At 44.8% G+C, this 17,963-nt stretch overlaps 1 protein-coding gene across 1 annotated transcript in view; it reads right to left on the bottom strand.

Annotated features, from left to right (window-relative positions):
- Positions 1-17,963, bottom strand: part of CSMD2 (CUB and Sushi multiple domains 2) — a 600,117-nt gene that overhangs the window by 57,923 nt on the left and 524,231 nt on the right. The window contains exons 47-53 of the mRNA XM_047083843.1: positions 17,047-17,235; positions 13,990-14,136; positions 11,257-11,445; positions 5,157-5,342; positions 3,855-4,049; positions 2,007-2,180; positions 781-954 (exon numbers count right to left, since the gene is read on the bottom strand). Of these exons, the coding sequence (XP_046939799.1) occupies positions 781-954; positions 2,007-2,180; positions 3,855-4,049; positions 5,157-5,342; positions 11,257-11,445; positions 13,990-14,136; positions 17,047-17,235 (1,254 nt within the window). The remainder of the gene's footprint in view (positions 1-780; positions 955-2,006; positions 2,181-3,854; positions 4,050-5,156; positions 5,343-11,256; positions 11,446-13,989; positions 14,137-17,046; positions 17,236-17,963) is intronic.

Genomic DNA, 17,963 nt, shown 5'->3' with positions numbered 1-17,963 from the left:
AACTACAGGAAATGCAAGAAAAGATAGAAGACCACTAAAAATAGAAAACTTTGAGACACACCTCTTGGAACAAAACAGGTCAAGTGGACAAAAAGTCAGTAAGGTACAGACAACATAATCAAGGCACACCTTATGACTATATACAGAGCTTTATACCCTAATTCCCTTTCTTCTTAAATGCACATGAAACATTCATAACAGTTGATCAAATATTAGGCCATAAAGAGAGCATCGATAAATTCAATGAAGTAGAAATATTACACACAGTGCAGTAATATTAGAAATGAATAACAAAATAAAAATAAAAAGTCCCTTCTGCCTGGAAATTAAAAGAAAACAACTATTAAAAAATTTTTCAGTGAAAGAAGAAATTAATTTATAACCCAAATTATAGAATTTCTAAACAGCAATCAAACATTAATTATTATAACCTATGGGATCTGATTAGAGCAGTTATTGGAAGAAATTTTATAACCTTAAGCACTTATATCAATACCAGTAACAAACGGAAAGAATGACAATAAATGAATTGGATTTGCTACTCAAAAGCTAGAAAATGGACAAACAAGTTAACCAAAGGAAACCACAAGGAGGGTAATGGTGAAGACAAAAGCAATAATTAATGATACAGAAAACTGAAAACAAGAGATGTAATGATTGGGTCTTTGAAAAAAAGTAACCAAGTGTGCAAAACCTCCAGCTAACCTAATCAAGAGGACAAGGGAGAAAGTCCACGTTGAGTCTGAGCCCGTGACTAGGGAGAGTGGATAACATACTTACGCACACAGAAAGGGGTCTTGCCCGACCAGTGATGATCCTGCTGGCAGATGCGCACAGACATGCCGATCAGGCGGAAGCCGGCATTGCACTGGTACACCACGCTGCCCCGGTAGCTGTAGTTCTCCCCGTTGATATGTCCATTGACGATGGGCTCAGGGGTCCCACAGTGTCCGGCTTTGGTGGGAGATGAGGAAAGAGTGTAAATTGAAGAGGAGCTTATACAAGACGAGGAGGGATTCGGTCAGGTTGGGGAGACATGGATGGTGAGGAAGAGGACCAAGGACCCAGCCACCCATTATTTTCTCCACCTCCTTCTGAGAGTAGCTATCCAGGAATAGCTTTAGGAATCCTAGCATGACAGAAATGGCATCCCCAGATCCCAAGGTTGAATCCCAGAAGGCCATCCATCTCTGAACTGTAGTTTCTGTATCTGTCTGTGGGTTAGAAATGATCACTGTTCCCTGCCTCTGGGGTCGTCTCCCTCTTTTTTTCATCAGGTAGCATAGACTGAACATCTACTGAATGGAGGGCACCTGGTCTACATTAAGGCAGTCAAAGCCCAGCTGAGTTGAGTTGGAAATGACTATGCACAAACAGGTGATTGGCTAAACCCACCTTTCCTTCTCCTTGAGTGGCAAGAGACACAGACAACCTAGGTGGGTTACTTTTATTGAGTGGGGTTTGGGTAGAGTATATTCCTAGAATTTCCACTGGTATTCTTTGAATCTGTACGGAAATAATTCATGACTGTATCCCTAACAAGAAGCCTGAGACAGTGGGAGGGCAGCACTGTTCAGTCTGGAACAGACATTCAAATCTACGCTGTCAGGTCTGTGTAGCTGAGACTCTCCTTTGGACTTGAGGTTTCCAAGAAAGAATTGAGAGGAGAGGAAACCTTAGAATCTAAGGTTTGGTAGAGAATGCATTAGCCATGGGGGAAACCATAACTTTGTCCTTTGTAAGCCAGGTTGTTTTTGTGCTTTTGTCATTTGCTTACTATATAACTTTGTCTTATCAGACTTGAAATTCTTCCCATTCTTTTGGGTGCCCCAAGAGAAGTAAGTTCAGGGTTTTAGTCATGGTGCATGCCAATAGCTGGTGTTTGGATTACGCATTTTAGTCCATAGGTAGAATGATGCTGTTAAAGACTACAATCAGCTTTAGAAAGCTCTAACCTGCCTTGAGGAGAGAAAAATGAGGCGGATAGATCTGGGGAGGTCACTCACCAAGGCAGCGAACTTCAGAGCCACTCCAGAGCCCATTTGCCATGCACTCCCGCACCCTGGAGCCGACCAGTGTGTATCCAGAATTGCAGGAGAAGATGGCCGTCGCCCCATAGACAGACAGTGTTCCAATGCGGTGCCCGCTGGGCGGGATGGGAAGCTCTCCACAGGAGATGACTAAAAAAGAAATCACAAAGTACTCTGAAAAGCCAGCATGAACGGGAGGGACACGGGCTGCTTCTGAGTAGTAAGAATAATGACAACGATGAGACCTGTTTAACTTTATTGGGACTCATGAGCTGAATGTGAGACATGGCAGTGACTTGCGTGATGTTACAGTTGGAACAGTGATTCTCAACTGGAAGTGTGGCCAGAAACACCTGAGGAGATTTTAAAATGCCCAGGCTGTACTCTGGACCTACGTCTCACAATCTATAGAGATAAGGTCCAGGCGTGTGCATTTTTAAGAAAAACTCTTCAGGCAGTTCAGATATGTACCCTGGTTAGGAACCACCACACTAGAGGCAGAGATTCTGTGGTGTCCTTGGTGTCCAGGGCAGACCCTACCAATCAATCCCTTGTCCTTTCTGCTGAGTGCAGCAGAAGCCTCCTATTCCTTCTCAATAGGGCACCGGAGATGGCCACTGGCTGGCATGTGAGATGAGGCCCGATGGCCAAGACTACACTGAATGCGAGATCCTTCATGGTGATAAAGCTGTTAAGACCCTTGTGACTTCTGCTCTGTCACACACATGGTTATAGTCCATGGTGGGGTCTAAACTTGGATACATAAAGACAACAGTGACTTGAATCATCAGTGTAGGGAGGATATCACTCCTCCTCCCACCCAATCGCAAACTTTCTACTACTCAATGACAAGCTATTTCCTTTTACCCTGTTACAAACACCTACCTCCTCTATCACATCTGTATTGATTACGTAAATATTATGAGTCTATCCCTATTGTAGTGGGTGTTGTGGTGGGCCACTTAGACCCCCACTTAGGACCAAAGGACTTCTTTCCCCAGCTGCTGGTAAATGACCCTCAGCTGCTAGCCCTCTTCAGACAGCTTGGCTGCAGAGTCCTGCCATCTAGATCATGCCCTCTTCCTGGGGCATCCTGTACCCCAAGTTTGGTCACTGTGTAGGCATAAAGGCCTCTTGCTCCAACTTGTGGCAGTTCTGAAGGACCATCCCAGCTTCAGAGCTCCCTATGGGGTCAGCTGAGGGCTTCACTGATAGTGCATCAGAGCTCAACTTCACCATCTTCCCAGGGCTTCTTCCTCCCCTTCCCTTACACAAGATGGCAGTAATCCTAAGAGTACTCCATAATAAACCTCTGTCTCAGAGTTGCTTCCCCAGGGACCCTGACCTTGGAAACTGTCTTGAAGACACCAACAAACACAACTAACAATGCAGAAGGAAAGGCAGACACACTTAGGTGCCTGCCCCTTGTGCTATACCCATTCCTCCTATACACATTCCTGTTACGGGTCTTTCACACCCCATAAGCATTGCTTCCTTACTTTGTCTGCCACTCCAGCAGACCATAAGCTTCTTTTCGGTAGGTGTCACAACCTTTTATCTTCATACTTCTATAATACCTGGCGTGAATGTTGAATATGTGAATTAGTGGATGCTCTCCTGGACAAAGGCAGCTTTTTAATAAGATGCTGAGAAGTACTTCCTTAAAGGAGTAGGCAGCTCCCCAGCTCCTGACTCTAGATGAGAGTTCAAAAAGAGATACACTGCAATCCCTTGTGATACCTCCTTTCTCCCCTTCCCCATGTATGGTCTAGTTCAAGTAGAAGGCACTGGGCCAACTTGCCCACCATCCCGTCCTGGGCTTACTTTGGCAGGTGGGCATAGAGTTCCCAAGGCTCCATTTGCCATTGGCCTGACAGCGGATGACCCTTTGGCCAGTGTAGTAGTAGCCAGGGTCACAGATGAGCATCAGCTGGGCCTGGAACTGGTACTGTGTCTCAAAGATGAGCCTCCATCGGCCATGTTCCACGCTGATGCTGCTGACATCGGGACAGGTCACAGCTGGGGAGACAAGGGGCAGGGAGGAAGACTGATTAATTAATTAATTAACTAACTAATTAATTAATTAATTATGGACGACACTGGCAAGACTCCAGAACTGGAGACTGGGAGACTGTAATGCAGTAATGATGAATTCAAGAATTTTCAGCTGCCAGGCAGGTTTGTTAAATGAATGAAATGGGCTGGGTGGGGAATGCAGGAAACTGGGATGGGCAGATCCAACACCCCCCCCCCCCCCCCCCCCCCCCCGCCGCCCCGCAAAAAACAAAAAAACGGGTGGTGGGTGGAGGTTAGTCAGTACATATTGTTACATGTGAAACTTGTAAGTTCTCTTCGGCCAGGTCTTCATTTTTCACCAGAAGCTAGAATTATGGATTTTTATGTAAACTCTCCCAACTTTAAAATGTTGGGAAGCAATGAAAAATTCCATAAAGCACACCACAGGCCAAAGAAACAAAATCAAACCAAAGTGCAAAAGCTTGTATCTTCAGACTTGATATGACCTAGTAGGCTGCCAGTTTGTGACTCCAGACTTAAAGATGAACTGTACCTTTGACATTTTAGGGTTTTGTGATAAAAGGACACTTGTGCAACTATTCTGCTAGTTTTTCCTTCTAAAAGGAACTGGAGCAAGTTATTCCTAAATTCTGTGATGGTTTATGGAAACATCTCAGTGTGCAATGTTCTATCAATGTTTTGAGAGCAATTTCAAATGGAAGCCCAACTTGGTAGATGACATTATCCACCTGTCTCTGCTCCCTGAATCCCCAGTCTCCATGTACCTGCTTTTTTTTATTATGTTTTTTTAATGTTTATTTATTTATTTTGAGAGAGAGAGATGGAGAGTGAGCAAGAGAGGGGAAGAGAGAGATGGAGAAAGAGAATCTCAACCAGGTTCTGCACTGTCAGCGCAGATCCCACTGCAGGGCTCGAACTCACGAACTGTGAGATCATGACCTGAGCCGAAATTGAGAGTTGGATGCTTAACTGACTGAGCCACCCAGGCGCTCCTCTCATTGTGGGGTTTTTAGCTCACTCCTTGCAGGAATCTCTTCAGCTGCATACCCAGCCCCTCCTTATGCCCATCTCCACTGCCCAAGGACTCACGGACACACTGTGGGGGGACATTGTGGTTGCTCCAAAGGCCTGTCTCCAGACACTCTGTTGTGGCCTCAGCGCCTGCCTGGAGGTGGTAGCCTTCGCTGCAGCTGTACACAGCCTTGGTCCCCACTGTGTACTCTTTGCCAAACACCATTCCATTCTTAGGGGCCTCAGGAAGCCCACAGGAAAGAGCTAGCAAAGAGAAAAAAAATAACATGAGCATGTCTGGTTCAAGATGGTATTCTGAGAACATATTTTAATCTTTCCTCTCCCCCAAGGCCCTAATAAAATTACGGTAAAGACTGGTAAAGCAGAAGAGCCTATAACAAAAAGCAAAATGGGAGGGTCAGCAGCAGAGGAGACTTAAAAAAAAACTTCGGAAGATGGATTGTAGATAGAAGTGTGCTGAGAATGAAGTGGAGCTGAGAAGCTGCAGGTGAGACCAGTTCTCCTCCATCCTTTCCCACAAAACCAGTGAAGAGGCATTCAGGCATCTGTTCCCCACATAAAGGAGAGAGGGTTGTCTTTCCTCCTAGAGGAAAAAAATAGGAACTCCCTTGAAAGAATCAGGGCTGCTAAGGTGTGAGTTGGTATCCCAGAGTAAAGTTCTTTTAATTCGAGGATATAAGGGCTCTTAGCCTAAAATCTGCCCCTCTGCCTGCTCATCTCTACTACATACTCAATTTAACTTCTTATTCATGTGAGAGACCTAGTGGGTAACGATATCTGTATATAATTGCAACAAAGGTAGCCCACATCTGCTACCTGGAAAAATTAATCTAGACTTTCCTTTAAAATATGAATAATCAAGGATCACTATATATGTGAAGAAAACCAGTAGTATGAAAGACATAAAGATAAGATTAAAAATAGAAAAAAAGTGGGGCGCCTGGGTGGCGCAGTCGGTTAAGCGTCCGACTTCAGCCAGGTCACGATCTCGCGGTCCGTGAGTTTGAGCCCCGCATCAGGCTCTGGGCTGATGGCTCAGAGCCTGGAGCCTGTTTCCGATTCTGTGTCTCCCTCTCTCTCTGCCCCTCCTCCGTTCATGCTCTGTCTCTCTCTGTCCCAAAAATAAATAAAAACGTTGAAAAAAAAATTAAAAAAAAAAATAGAAAAAAAGTGGGAATGCAAGCTGGTGCAGCCACTCTGGAAAACAGTAAGGAGGTTCCTCAAAAAACTAAAAACAGAACTACCCTACAACCTAGCAGTTGCACTACCAGGCATTTATCCAAAGGATACAGGTGTGCTGTTTCGAAGGGACACATGCACCCCCATGTTTATAGAAGCACTATCAACAGTCGCCAAAGTATGGAAAGAGCCCAAATGTCCATCGATGGATGAATGGATAAAGAAGATGTGGTATCTATATACAATGGAGTATTACTTGGCAATCAAAAAGAATGAAATCTTGCCATTTGCAACTATGTGGATGGAACTGGAGGGTATTATGCTAAGTGAAATTAGTCAGAGAAGGACAAAAATCATATGACCTCACTCATATGAGGACTTTAAGAGACAAAACAGATGAACATAAGGGAAGGGAAACAAAAATCATATAAAAACAGGGAGAGGGACCAAACAGAAGAGACTCATAAATATGGAGAACAAACTGAGGGTTACTGGAGGGGTTGTGGGAGGGGGGATGGGCTAAATGGGTAAGGGGCACTAAGGAATCTACTCCTGAAATCATTGTTGCACTATATGCTAACTAATTTGGATGTAAGTTAAAAAAAAACAACATGAAACAAGTTAAAAAAATAGAAAAAAAAAGGAAATAGATTTCTCCTTTAGGAAACAGACACAGTTCAGGAAATAGACGATACATAATCTTTAAACTTTTGATTAGCAGTGTCTTGAGAAGTCAAGGTGGCATCTTGTATTCATATAATGAGAACAGAGTGCTTTGAAAAAGGAACAACAACAACAACCAAAAAAAAAAAAAAAAACAAGGGAAAGCTCTCTTAAATTAAAAATGTGATTGTCGGGGTGCCTCGGTGGCTCAGATGGTTGAGTGTCTGACTCTTGATTTCAGCTCAAGTCATGATCTCAGAATCATGGGATTGGGCCCCACTTTGGGCTCCATGCTGAGTGGAGCCTGCTTGAGATTCTCTCTCTCTCTCTCTCTCTCTCTCTCTCTCTCCCTCTGCCCCTCTCCCATTCACTTTCTCTCTCTCTCTCTCAAATAAAAAAATAAAAAAATAATTAAAAAATATGATAAAATAAGTATTAAATAGAAAGGCTGGAGATTAAAAGTAAAGGAAATTTCCCAGAATATAGACCAAACAGACAGAACCTGAAAATGAGAAAAGGGGACTGAAAACACAGGAGGTCAATGTGCAGGAGGCCCAACATCCAACAGGTCAGAGTTCCAGAAAGAGAGATCAGAGAAAGTAGAGGGTGGAACTGCCACAGATGAAAATTTCCCACAGCTGGAGAGATGCAAGTCTTCAGATTGAAAGGGAGACAAAAGGATGCAAAGAGACCCATTCTTAGATACATCATCATGGAATTTCAGAAGACAAAAGACAAGTTCCTCCAAGTTCCCAGAGAGAGAAAAAAACAGGACATCCCTGAGAAGGAATGAGAATCAGAATCATCATACTTCCTATCAGCAGCAATGGATGTCCAAATGGAATGCTTTTCTGAAGGAAGTGATTTGGAACCGAGAATTTTGCCTGGTCAACCTACCATGCATATGTGAGGGCAAAAATAAAGATATTTTCAGACATTTAAAGACTCAGAGAATTTCCTTCTCAAGAACCCTTTACGAGGAATTTACTTAAGGCTACACTCTATCAGAAAGAGGGTGCAAACCAAGAAGGGGTAAGATACGGGATATAAAAATGATAGTGCTAACACAAGAGGACAAAGAAATGAATTTCAAGGTGATGGCTCAGGAGACAAAGGTGTGCAGCAACACGGCTGTGGTCATTGTTTTATAAGGAGTAGGGTCAACACTACGTTTGTTGGAGGAACACACATTACTGAGGTAGGAGTAGCTTGTGTGGTCTTTGAAAGAAATCAATACTTACAAACTATGTTTGCCCTTTGATAGTTCAGGAGTTAGTACAGATGGAGGGGAGTTAATCAGAGTACCCACTGTTGTTCCTCATCCATCCCCACCTCTGTAACTAGTCTAGAGCTCAGACCTCCCTCATTCAGACCCAGAAAAAGTCAAGTAGAGGAAGGTCCCATCCACACTGGCCAACAGTGATACTCGGTGCTACTAGAACCAATAAGAGGTACAGGGCCAGGGCTTCATTATGATATGGGGAAGGATGGATTGTCCAGAGAGAGGGGGATTGGGATATCAAGATGGAAGGCTTCAAAGACTGGAAAACAGAAGGAATGAGTAAATTAGGAGGAACTGAGGAGAACATGAGGAATGAAGAAATAAGGAGCACTTGAATATGAAGCTCTTTGTTTATTTACTTAGAGAGAGAGAGAGAGAGAGAAAGAGAGAGACCATGCGCGTGCGTGCACGCATGGGGGAGGGGCAGAGAGAGCATGCTGAGCAGGCCCCGCACTGTCAACACAGAGCCCAACGTGGGGCTCGAACTCACAAACCATGAAATCATGACCTGAGCCAAAATTAAGAGTCGGACACTTAACCAGCTGAGCCACCCAGGGGCCCCGATGCTCTTTTAATGCCTAAACAGCAAGACTTTAAACTCCTTTGGTGGTACTAGGTTAGTCAAATTGTGATCAACTAACTGCTCTGCTTCCTTGAACTTTTTGTGAAGAAATACTTGGATGCCCCCTGATATTCTGCATGAGGAGGCAGGCAGTCTGGAGACAGCAGGTGAAGGAGGTAGATGGCGGCTGCTTCTCACGGCTTGCGGTCCGGCTCTTCCCTTGTGGATAACTAAGATGACAGAGGATAACTTCCTCGTCTGAGACCTGATCTCCATGCCAAAACACGGTCCACAAACTCTGAGGTAGGAGGAACACTCCCTATGGGTAGGAGAGGTGGGGACAGAATTGCCAAGTATTGGAAGCTGGTGGTGGAATGAGATCTCTCAGGGAGAGACTACGTAGGGAAAGAATGGCCTGGGGAAGGAGAGAGAAAGCTAATTAGAAGGCATAGGATTTCTAATGAGATATATTTGTTGGTGGAAAGTCATGGTTTGGAAGAATGCCAGGCCTTTCCTGGTCCTGGGTTATGTGGAGAATGGGGGATTAACACCCTGTGCTTAAAAGGCCCCCAGAATCTGTGTTCTCAGAAGAGAGCTAGTCTCTGTGAGGGGAGAGCGAAGACGGCCCTCTGGGTAGTGGCCAAAGGTATATGCTGGTTGGCCATGAAACCAGGATTCCAGAGAGCTCAGGGGGAATGGCTGAGTGGAAGGGCATCAGTGGAAAGCCTGGGGATGGGGCCAGGTACAAAGTAGTATGGGGATGAGTACACAGAAGCCTAGAGTGGTTTAGTTTGGGGAAGTGGCAAAAGAAAACAGATATGAGAGGCATGGTAGGTTCCAACCGCAGCTTCAGAAGAAAGGCTGGAGACATGGAGACCAAAGCCAAATGACATTTGCCATTTGTGGACAGTCCATTCTCTGGGAACACACTGTTTGAGAAAGCTCAGGCACAGGCAAGAGGGTCAGAGATGACAGATCCCTAAAAAGTACGCCACCACACTAGGAACCACAGCACGGGAAAATCAAACATCAGTGTGATTTCCTGTTTTTGTCAGTATGATGGGCAAAGTTTTTCTTTTCTTTTTTATTTTTTTAAGGCAGTACATAATATTGAGACTATGGCAGAAAAGACAACTTTCCCATGCTGGTGGAAGCGAAGACAAACGTTCTGGAGAGCAGTAAATGTCAAAAGCTGCAGATTCTGCACAGGTTATGGTTCAACAATCTCATTTCTGGGAATTTATTTTAAGAAATAAATATGGATGCTCACAATGATGGGATTCTAAGGATTTTAACAGCAGCACTGTTCACAGTAGCAAACAATACAGGAATTCAAATGACCAACAAGAGGATGATACTTAATAAATGACGGTTTTTCCGTGATGCTACACGACCATGGGAAATAATGATGAGGAAGTGTATTTAATTATGTGACAGATGCTAAGAAAATATCAAGAGCTTTGTGCACTGAGGATGCCATTTTTGTAAACAACATATAAAAGATCAAAGGAAATGTGCTGAAATGTTACACAGTGATCTCAGCTGACGGGATTATAGGTCATTTTTTTTTTTTTGCAGCCAAGTTTTTATTTAAATTCCAGTGGGTTCACATATGTAATAAAATATTAGTTACAGGTGTAGGATTTAGTAATTCATCGCTTACATGCAACACCCAGTGCTCATCACATGTGCCCTCCATCATCCCCATCACCCATTTAACCCGTCCCCCCACCCACCTCCCCTTCAGCAACGTTTTGCATTATCCATAGTTTTTTTTCCCCCCGATCTTTAGTCTGAATTATATTGTTTTAAGGGAAAACAAATCCCATCAATTATGAAAGGCAATGCAGGCCTTTCATATATGCCAGACTACCTGATACATATCATGGGCTTGACTGCTGACAGTGAACATGGCGATGGTCGCTGTTCCACCCTGGTTCCCTCTGTCCCTCACCTCCTCCGACCTATTGCTTCAGGCAGCCCAAGTTGCTCTGCATATCTTGTGATTGATCTCTCTCCAGGTTCCTGGTTTTGCAAATGCTCTTGCTGTTGCCTAGAATATTTTCCTTGCTAATGCCTGGCCCCAACCCCCACCGGCTCTATGAGCCCAAGCCCAAACATCCTCTCTTCTCGGAGTCCTCCCTAGCTGTCCAGAGGGAGGTAGGTCCCATCTGACCTCTGGGCTCCCACAATGCTGTTTGTACTACTGATACAGCACTTCCTTCCCCTGCCATTTTGCATTTATGTGGCTACGTATCTTCTCCCTTATTGTTCTGAACACCCTGAGACTGTTTTATGCATATGTACATCCCCAGGGCTTGAGATATTATGGACCCTCAATATATGTTCGCTGAAAGAATGAATTATCAATGAGGAAACCCATATTTGGAAGTGATGGGTCCTGGGACAAACCCAAGTGATGTGAGAAGGATCGGAGCCACTGGGCACCCCCTTTCCAAGGTACTCCTCACCTTGACAGAGAGGAATGGCTTCACTCCACAGGTAGTAGCCCTGGGGGTGCCGGGTACAAATGGCCATGCTGTGTCCCACCAAGCGGTAGCCGGCGTTGCAGCCAAAGTGGATGGAGCCTCCGGGCTGGGTGCTGGTCTGGCCCAGAAGGAAGCCATGGAGTGGAGCCCTGGGCAGGCTGCAGTAGGGAGCTGAACAACAAGAAGAGGCTCAGGGGACCACGTGCAAGCAGAAGATAGATGTGCTCTTTCCTGCACGTGCCACCCCTTTTGTTCCCCTTTCCTCTCCCTCACCAATCTCCTTGTCTCTGCCACTGCCAGGCCCACTGCTATTTAGGAAGATCTGAGTGGTTGATATTGAGAAATGGCCAGTGTAGTAAAGCCAAAGAAAAGAAAAGAAGAGAAAAAACCATGAAGCCCTGGGTCCCGTTTGTGGCCCGGAGGCAGTACTGATCTTGCAGCTGAGCTCAGGCTCTCAAATCCTGTCAGCTCCCAAAGAGGCACAGGAGATAGACCCCAGTGGGGTTGGTTCCAGAAGAGTGTGACTGCAGGGGTGTGGACTCTGGAGTCCTGTATCTGACCTTTCTAGCTCTGTGACTTGAGACATCTCACTGAAGCTCTTTGAGTTCCACTTTCCTCACCTATGTTTTGGGATTTGAGACACCTGCCTCATAGGTTTTTGGACAATTCAAATGGGTTTGTGTTTGTAAAGTCCCCAGCCCAGTGCAGGGCACTTGGTGCTCAATAAATGGTCCTTCTCCTTCCTGTTGTAGGGGGTTGGGGGAGAGGGAGCCGTGGCAATCCAGGACATGAAATCCACGGTCCTGTTTCCCCTTCAGTGAAGCCCCTTCATGGCTTTAACTGGGATTTCATTCACTTATTTGACAAACAGACGTGGAGCACCTATTATGTGCCAGGTGATGTTCTAAGTACAGGGAAGACCACTGTGAAGAAAATAGTCAAAAATCCTGGCCTCAGGGTGCTGACCATAAAGACTCCTGCCAGCGATCCACAGAGGAAGTTCTGTGAGGTGGGGAATGAGGGTGGCCAGAGGAACACTCGGAACGTGTACCTCTATTTGCTCTAAGAGTCTCTGGCCAGGTCTCCCAGGCAGGCATGGGATGCAGGAGGATGAAGGTGCCAAGGCCCTTACTACAGTCACCCCATGGTGAGGTCCTCTGGTCTCACATTTGAGGTCCACATCCCTTTGCTGGTGAAAATGGTGTTTTAAATACCGCCCTTCTAGGCCAGACGTGCTTCCTTGCTCCTGCTTCGCCACCTGTGTCCTGCGTATATCGGACCTATGTGTTTACATCAGTCAAGAACAGGAATCTCAGTTATAAAATACACTTGATCATAGTGTCGGATGTGTGTACAAAGTATACAAGCCTACTGTATTTTCATGAAGTACTAATTGTTTCACCATGTACTTAAGTCATTTTCTGTGAGTGAGTATTCTAATTACAACTGACTCAGTTGTGACCAAACATGTGATTGTTTGGTTTTTGTTTGGTTTGCTCTCTTTGGTTTGGTCTCTTTTTTGTTTGTTTGTTTGTTTGTTTTTTGCTTTTGTTTCTGTGATTGGTCTTTAAGAACATCAAGGAAAGGGCAACTCCTTAATGGCTTTTAGTTCCTAGGTTAGCATCCATCACAGTGCATTGTTAACTACATGCTATATTTTCCTTTGTGTAAGCAGCTGCTGGGAACTGCCAGGAAGTGGTCTGAACCTCACCTGACAGGGACCTTAAGGTTTCTTTTTCATCATAAGGAAACTGAAGCCTGAAGAGGTTCAGTGACTTGTCTAGGAATCATTTGGCTGGTTTGTGACAGAGCTGGTCACTGGCCTTGGAGGTCAGGAAGCGCCCCTTCCTCATGTGTGTGTGGCTGGAAAGGAATTTAGGGTTCAGTCTGCAGAGAAAATGGACCCTGAGACAGTAAAGAACCTTCTCCTTCTGGGTTCTCCTCAGCTTCATCTGGTTTGCTTTTTCCTGAAGCCACACCTGTGGAACTCCTCATGGTCTCAAGTCATTCATTTCTGCCTCCAAGCTTGCAGAGCCCAGCCAGAAGTTCATGGACCCACTCCCCTTCGAAATGGGCGTCAGGCTGCTTATCAAGTTTTCTTTCCAACCAGAGACAGTAATCCCCATGATAAGAGTTCGGATAAATTCCATTTTCTCCATTTCATTACATTTCCAGGGATATTTCTGTGCTCCATTGTAGATTGTGGCCCTGGTCAACCGTCTGCCTGGCTTGGCCCCTGACCTGCCTCTGCCTATGATTCTGGCTGGCAGAGCAGAACAAAGCCTCCTGGACTTAAAATATAGGCCATCCTTTGCTGCCTAACATTTCCCACGTGGAGACCCACATCTTAGGGTTTCTCAGTTTTTAGGAACTTTTATTAATGTTTCAACAGTGTTAGGGATGGGATCACCTCATAGGCATTATCAGATGATATATAATAAACTTATCCAAAAGACACAATAGGCTGGAAGTACAAAAAGAAGAGAGGGAAGAGTTTAAAGTGGGGAAAAGGGCAAAAGAGGGGAGTTGGAGACCGCCAGGGACATTTGTGCAGCTGTAGTGAGAGAGGTTCAGAGGAGACAGGCTGCCAGTCCCCGGGTAGGATCTCTGCCATTGACCAGGATGTGGCCCATGGCTTACTTGGCTGTTTTGGGTGAGCAACTTCAAGGGCTCAGGGGTTGTAGCCCTTCTCCTGAGTCCTTATGTTTTACTCACCTGAATACCGAATCTTAAAGCCCTTCCGGTTGTAGGCATGGTCAGATGACCAGCGCAGGTACACAGTGTTGCTTGAGCTAGTGACGATCAGGGGAGCCGAGTAATTCCCACTGAGGGCTTTCAGCAGAGGACTTTGTCCTGAGGGACCTGGGTGAGAGTACGGGACACAGAATTACAGACTAGCATGGGTGCTAGAGATTAGGTACCTTGATTCGATACCTGAAATGTAACCAGCTGCCATTTCCCTTCCTCAAGAGAAGACATTAGGCTCAGATGGTCAGGGCTGGTGCAATGGTCTACTTCCGCTCCTCTGTCTGCATCCCCAGCCACTGTGCTGGGTGCTCCTTCCTCCTGAGCCCTAAAGCAGTGCTCCAGGAAGTCAGTACCAATTTATAGGAGTTGGCAGGAGAGATGAAATTTATCTGCCATCTTGAGACTTGCCAAGGTCAAGCAGCTGGTTAATGCAAGAGCTGGTTTGCAAACTGGGAACCTCCACCTTGCCACCTACTTCTCATGTGCATACTAAAAATAGCTCAGTGCTTGCCATATAGAAAAAGTATGTACTAAATGAATAAATAGCAATAAAGCTACATGCAAACATCATGTTTCAATGTTACACACAACATTGTTCCCCAATAATCCTTTCCAAGGCTCTTCCAGAAAGCCCTCCCTCTTCTTTTTCCCCACCTTTAATGCCTGGGAGTGCATTAAAGGCAGTTGGTTCAAGGGAGGCAGAGTATAAAGCTCAATAATCCATAACAGGATTTATTGCCCTGGAAATAGTCCTGAGTGATGGTTCTGATATGCTGCTGAGATGGCTCTTGGAAGCTTGGCAAAAGCAATGGACCACATTAAACAAAATAGAGCCATCAGAACTGCTGTGACAAACCATGAAGGAAGGGGTCAAAAGGCTCAGAGAAATGGCTTGCCAGAATAGGTCTATTGTATAAGACCAGAACACCCACTAGCTGACCATGTTTCTCAGGAGGCCCTGGAATATACTCCAGTCCCTAGAGCAAAGAGGAACACACTGGTGAGGGGGTGAACACCAGCATCATCGACAAACTGAGTAACACCTATCTACCCTCTGTTGGCCTAAACTGATGGAAGGAGATGCTGCCATAGAATAGGGCTTCCTGGTGTTGATGGAGATGAGAAGATTCTAGAATACAGGGGCCAGGCAGAGGCTTGCATAATTACTAAAATGTGCAGCAAGGTTGGAATGGTAGCTGGGAGGGCCTACCCTGCATGATCTATGGTGATGTCTCACAAAACATGATATTCTTTTTTTTTTTTTTTAATTTTAAGTTTATTTATTTATTTTGAGACAGGAGAGAGCATGAGCAGGGGAGGGGATGAGAGAGAGAGAAAGATGGAATCCCAGGCAGGCTCCATGCTGTCAGCACAGAGCACGACGTAGGGCTCGAACTCCTGAACTGTGAGATCATGACCTGAGCTGAGATCAAGAGTTGGATGCTTAACCGACTGCACCATTCAGGCACCCCCCTTTTTTAAAAAAATTTTTAATGTTTTATTTTATATTCGAGAGAGAGACAGAGCAAGAGCAGGAGAGGGGCAGAGAGACGGATACAGAATCTGAAGCAGGCTCCAGGCTCCAGGCTGTCAGCACAGAGCCCAATGTGGGGCTCAAACTCACGAGCAGTGAGATCATGACCTGAGCTGAAGTCAGATGTCCAACTGACTGAGTCACCCAGGTGTCCCCAAAACATGATATTCTTAAGGGCAAGGTAGACAGGCAGCCTCCCAATATATGAATAGATGAACAAAACAGATCGTGGATATGTAGTCAAAAACGTGAGAAAACCTGACCCCAATGGAAAGTTTCAGTCCCTCACCCAGTTTGGAGACTTGAGCTAGGTTCCATTTCTTATTCCAGAACACTTTGCCTGAAGGAGAGATTGGGTCCCCATGAAAAAAGGCCCTACAAAATCTTATCAATTATAGATAGTAGTGATTCTGCCAGTCCTTCCCCCTAAAGGCCTACTGCTATTTCCTCAGGCAACTGAATACTGGAAAAAAGGGAATGTCCAGGTATTCCAAAGATTTTGGATACAGAGCGTGAATTAATGCTGATACCAGGGGACCCGAAGCACTATCGCTGGCTCCTCTGTTGGAATAGAGGTGTCTGGGGGTTGGAGTTGGTAATAAATGAAATCCTGGCCCAGATCCACCTCACAGCACCAACTTAACCAAGTAGTGGCCCTCATTTGCAGTAGACGTACCAGATGTAGTATCTTCATTAGAGCAGATGATCACAGCCTTGGTTGCATGAAATGCAGTTATTGATCTAGCAATGCGTTCTTTCCATACCCATCAGAAAGGAGGATCATAAGCAATTTGCATTCACACGAGATAGACAACAGTATACATTCATGGCCTTGCCCCAGAGCATTGTTAATTCTACTGATCACTGTCATAATATAGTATGAAGAGACGTGGACCATCTGGACATTGTGCAGAATATAGCATATTGGTTCTCTATATGATGATGTTGTATTAATTGCCTCTGATTAGCCAGAAGGGACAATTAGTGTAGATGCTTTTGTAAGACACATGGCTCCAGAGGGTAAGAGATAAGTCCTACAAAGAGTTGGGTGAAATTTCCCCAGTGGTTTGAGGACATGCTGAAACTTTTTCTCCAAATTAAAGAGCAAGTTAGTACACCTTTTCCCTTCTACTACCAAGAAAGAAGCACAGTGTTTGGTGGCCCCTCCTTTGGGTTTCAGAGGCAGCGTATTCTTCATGTGGGAATACTGCTATGATCCATTTGTTGAATGACATTCAAGGTACTTGCTTTGAAGAGGTGCTAAAGTAGGAAAGGGTTCTGTAGCAGGATGAGCCTACAATACAAGCAGCTTTGCCCCATGTCCATACAATTCAGCAGCTACCAAAGTATTGGGATTTCTGTGGTACAAAAGATGTTGCATGGAGCCTCTGGAAAGCTCTAATATGGAGGTAATGGCACAGATCCCTCAGGTTCTAAAGCAGGTCTGTGCTATCTGCAGCAGGGAACTATTCAACATTTGACTGACTTACCATCAAAGATCTCAAATTCATCATACTGCTTCTCACTGAGAAAGTACTCCACCGTGAGGGAGATGTTATAGTCAGGTTCCACTCTCACCAGCCAAGAGCAGGTCTGGAACTGGGGATAGCTTCCTGGGTAGCTCTGACTCAGGATCACACCCGTGGAGTCTGTCAGAAGCTCATTCGTTGGGCAGTGCACTTGGAGAAAGAAAGAGAAATACCAGGTACATGGGATGGAGATGGATCTGGGGCCAACACATTTCTCTGTCACAAAAGACAACCACTGGAACAAGAGTATTTGAGCACATTCAAACAAGATCCCAACACCCATCATTATACTGCACCATGGCATGAGGGGACCTCAGATTCTGTGTCAAGGGTACTATATTCCTGGGATTCAGGCGAGGCCAGTTGTTGGGATCACATCCTAGCTCAGATATGGGCTTTGGAGTAACTGAGGATTATACATACAGAAACAACAGTAAGGCATCCTTAAATCCAAGAGTTAATCTAGTAAATGGGTTTGATTTGTACAAAGAAGAGTATAGGGAAGAGGTAAGTACATAGAATCTTGAGTCAAACACACCTGGATTTATACTGTCACTTACTAGCTATGTGGTCTTGAACAAATTATTTTCTCTCTGTGCAATAGGTTCTCCACCTCCAATGCAGAAAGATAACACCTGCCTTACAGGGTTATTGTATTATACAACATTATATAATTGTACATTAGTTAACATTATATATATATATATATATATATATATATATATATATATATAATATTATAGAAAATAACATACTTAAAGCATGCAACACAGTTCTTTCATAAATTGTAGAGATGATGATGGTAATTACACCAGGAACAGAAGAAACTAGCAGAGCTTGGCTATGGCTTGATTAGTAGTATTAAGATATCTAAAGAC

This window comes from Lynx rufus, unplaced genomic scaffold (assembly GCF_022079265.1).
Source record: "Lynx rufus isolate CCGP_SWC_20201006 ecotype Redwood Valley unplaced genomic scaffold, mLynRuf1.p SCAF_2, whole genome shotgun sequence".
In the NCBI taxonomy this organism is placed as follows: Eukaryota; Metazoa; Chordata; class Mammalia; order Carnivora; family Felidae; genus Lynx; species Lynx rufus.
This window is presented reverse-complemented; position numbering and strand designations above follow the sequence as displayed.